At 53.1% G+C, this 3,699-nt stretch overlaps 1 protein-coding gene across 1 annotated transcript; it reads right to left on the minus strand.

Annotated features, from left to right (window-relative positions):
• Window positions 1-816: 816 nt before the first annotated feature.
• Cst6 (cystatin E/M) lies at window positions 817-2,642 on the minus strand. The gene is made up of 3 exons (XM_075974954.1): window positions 1,994-2,642; window positions 1,338-1,463; window positions 817-992 (listed from the first exon to the last, which is right to left on the minus strand). Exons 1-3 carry the CDS (start codon window positions 2,231-2,233, stop codon window positions 909-911), a joined length of 450 nt encoding a protein of 149 aa, XP_075831069.1. The 5' UTR covers window positions 2,234-2,642; the 3' UTR covers window positions 817-908.
• Between the last annotated feature and the right edge of the window lie 1,057 nt (window positions 2,643-3,699).

Below are 3,699 nucleotides of genomic sequence, written 5' to 3' on the forward strand. Positions count from 1 at the left end.
CAGCTCTGGGCTAGTGCCAAGGCCTCAAAGGCTGAAGTTGGAACTTGACATTCCCCCGTATGTATGCAGTCAAACATTTCAGACACTGAGACATGAAGTGCTGTGTTTGCTGTCCCAGAATGTTCCTTGCTGAAGGGAGAAAAGATTATTGTGAGCTCCCTGTAATTCTGCTGTCGGACGCTCTGTACCACTTCCTCATCTGAGAGCAATGAAAAGATCAACGTGCTGGACTGGGTCATCAGCCCTTGCAGCCCTCCTGACGGCAGTTTCTGACTATCTTTTCTCATCTCCATCCACCCTGTCAGAGTTCCAGCATGAACCCAGGAAGAGATGCCGGTCCTGTTCACACAGACGTCCCTCTGTAACAGTCTCAGGGCTTCATCCTTTGTTTTTGTTTGATTGGTTTTGAGTTTTTTGTTTGTTGTTTGTTTTCGAACCTGGATTTCTCTATGTAACAGCCCTGGCTGTTTTGGAACTCACTTTGTAGACTAGGCTGGCCTCGAACTCCCAGAGATCTGCCTGCCTCTGCCCGCTGAGCACTGGGACTAAAGGTCTGTGCCGCCACCACCTGGCCCATCATCCCTCTTCTGTGACATTCCTTCTCCCTTACTTCCAAGACTACTGGAAGTGTCTGAAGAACCTCTTTCCTATTGAGGGACGCACCTTCAGCACTGCCTCAGGCCAGTCAGCAGGGGCTCTCTGGGGGGAAGGGCAGAGGGCCTGTCAGCTGAAGAGTTCTGAGAGTCACTAGGAGCTGAGAGAGAGCCGGCATGAGTGAGTACACAGCAGAACTCAATGCAAGAAGCCATGCTAAGAATTTATTTCAGCAGATGGGGCCCATGGCCCTGAGGTCCCTCCACCACCGTGCTGGTTCCCATAGGAATCTCATCACTGTCCCCTGGGACAGATTACACCACCTTACAGTCATGCTTCAGAAGCTGAGTAGTGTTCTTCCAGGGGACTTCAAGGAGCTCAAAGTTGCAGCGCAGCTTCTAAGGAGAGAACACAGTGGCAAGGAAGGTGAGCTTGGTGCCAGCCTCCTCCTCCCAGCAGTCAGCCTCCTGCCTGCCACATCTCTCTGCAGCCAGGGATAGACGACCAGTGGTACCCAAACATGAAGTCAGATGTCAGGAGATGATCCCAGGTCTATCAGGCAACTCCCACCCCAAGAAGAAACCCCAATCTCTCCTCCCTGCACCCCACCCTGGCCTGAGTCACACAAAGACCAGACAGGACAGGTCCAGCCAGGCCTTTGCCTGGCCAGATAGACAAGTCAGGATGGGCAAGCTAAGGGCCTCAGACGCTGCAGAGCGCTGGACTGGGGTCAATGTTGTTACCTCTTGCTGCACTCCTGCGGCCAGAGGGCAGGTGGTGAGGTCCATGTGATCTCCAGAGACTCTGGTCTTTCTGCACTCTGTGCTCTCTAAGTCCATAGTCAGATAGTACTTGAGGCCAGCCACCAGCTGGGAAAAGACAGGCAGGTCAGAGATACCTGGGAGCCCAACCGAGGTACGCGTCTACACTTTCTCTCCAAGGCTTCAACTTCGTCTGGCAAATGCAACACTCTGACCTAAGAATTCAGACCCGGAGTGGAGGTGGGGCTTCTAGGTGTAACCTGGGGTGGAGGCAAAGCTGCAGGCCTCGCAGGAGGTTACAGAGCCCCTGTGTACACCTGTCTGTAACTGGGGCAGATGTGGAGAACGGCGGGCGGGTGATACCTGCTCTGCCTGGGGCCCCTCCCACTCCATCTAACACGGTTAGGGAAGTGAGGTTAGTGATGCCAAAAATGATTGAATCCTGAATTTTTTTTATATTTAGATAACGTTGGTTGCCGTAGGTTTTGTCATTTGTCCGTTTTTGTTTGTTTTTAACTGTTTTGTAAAATGGGCTCGGCGTCATGGTTGTCTTAGTATCTGGCCATCCGCTCTCCGGCCTGTCCCTGTCCCTCTCCTTCTCCACAGCCACTCTGTCCCACCACCAGCAGCCACTATACCTGATACGCTGCATTGACGATTTTGGTGTCTCGGAAGTAGTAAAGGCTGTTGCTGCCCATATTGTAGGTGCTCACAGCGACCTGTGCGGCCCTCTGCACCCGGGGATCGTTGGGAGACAGGTTTTGGCGTTCTCCGATCCTGCGGCTTCGCAGCTCGGCGCGGGCGTCCGGGGACAGAGTCAGGAGGCAGAGTGCGAGCAGGGCCAGGCCCATCGCCAGCTGGAAGTGAGGACGCTCCATAGCCACAGATGTCAGTGCCAGAGCTCCATCCTGCGCGGCTTTTACAGGCTCTCGGGGCCCCGCCCGGCTCCGCCCACCACCTGCCCTTTTCCCTTAGCAGGCCTGGGCCCGCTGCAGGTGCCTGGAGGCGGGTGTACCACCCCCACCTAAGTCCTGGAAGGACCAGGGGTGGCGCGGAAGTTCCAGAACCTCTACGTGTAAAGTTGCTGGCCTGTCATCCCTACCATCCAGGAAGGAGAGGACAGTGACAGTTCACCAGCGCCAATGGCCACCCGCAGGGACAGGACCCTGAACCTGAAGTGTGAACTGCCAAAAGCAGCTATGGTTGAGATCTTGCTATGGCCGTCGCTTTCTTGCGCTGTAATTCTTAGAGAAATTGCAACCTCGGGCCTCCATTTCTTCTTCTGGAAAATAAACCTAAGGATTCAATGAACTGACATAAGCAAAGCGCCTCCAAGCAGCTGGGTGATGTGCAAACAGTAGGTGGGTAGACAGGAGTCCGTACTACGGAAGTCACACTACTGAATTCTCACAGCCAGCACAACATGGGGTGACCGGAGCTTGCGCTTTGCAGAGGTGGGAACAACACAGAAGGGAGAACTAATTGCTTAAAGACATGAGCTGGTCCCCAGCAAGTGAGGACGTGTGTGTGTGTGTGTGTGTGTGTGTGTGTGTGTGTGTGTGTGTGTGTGCGCGCGCGCGCGTGTGATAAAACAAGGTTTTCTATGTCCGAGGCTGACCTTGAACTTGTTGTGGAGTTCAGGATGACCTTGAACTCCTGATTTTCCCGGCCTCTACCTTCACGTACTGGGATTACCATCATATTTTTACGTGGCACTGAAAAATTAATCCAGGGCTTCCCACATGTTAGACAAGTGCTCTACCAAATGACGCTACAGCCCCATTTAGTTTTGTTGGGCTGGAACTTAGGATCTCGTGTCTGCTGGGCAAAAGTTTACCACTGAGCTGTAATCTTCAGCCCTCTTTCTACTCCTTTCCAGACAGGGCCTTGTTCAGTCTCCCAGCTGACCTGACCTTGCTCTGTAGCCAGGCAGGCCTTCAATCTTTGACTCTCTAACTTCAGGTTAGGGATTACAAGCCTATGCCACCAGCACCAGCTCAAATCTGTGGTTTTGTTTCGTTTTGTTTTTCAAGACAGAGTTTCTCTGAGCTGCTTTGGAGCCTGTCCTGGAATTCGCTCTGTAGACCAGGTTGGCCTCAAACTCAGAGATCCACCTGCCTCTGCCTCCCAAGTGCTGGGATTAAGGCTGTGTGCCTCCACTGCCTGGCTTCAAATCTGTGTTCTTGCCAGGCGGTGGTGGCGCACACCTTTAATCCCAGCACTCGGGAGGCAGAGGCAGGTGGATCTCTGTGAGTTCGAGGCCAGGCTGGTTTAAAGAGTGAGTTCCAGGACAGCTAGGACTATTATACAGAGAAACCCTGTCTTTAAAAAACAAAAACAAAAC

Source organism: Microtus pennsylvanicus, chromosome 5, assembly GCF_037038515.1.
Source record: "Microtus pennsylvanicus isolate mMicPen1 chromosome 5, mMicPen1.hap1, whole genome shotgun sequence".
Classification (NCBI taxonomy): Eukaryota; Metazoa; Chordata; class Mammalia; order Rodentia; family Cricetidae; genus Microtus; species Microtus pennsylvanicus.

Excerpts from the sequence above, each read along its gene's own strand:
- Cst6 (XM_075974954.1), bottom strand. The coding sequence starts at position 2,233 with ATGGAGCGTCCTCACTTCCAGCTGGCGATGGGCCTGGCCCTGCTCGCA. Across the intron at positions 1,464-1,993 it reads TCGTCAATGCAGCGTATCAG|CTGGTGGCTGGCCTCAAGTA; the intron begins GTATAGTGGCTG and ends GTCTTTTCCCAG. Across the intron at positions 993-1,337 it reads CCGCAGGAGTGCAGCAAGAG|AAGCTGCGCTGCAACTTTGA; the intron begins GTAACAACATTG and ends TTCTCTCCTTAG.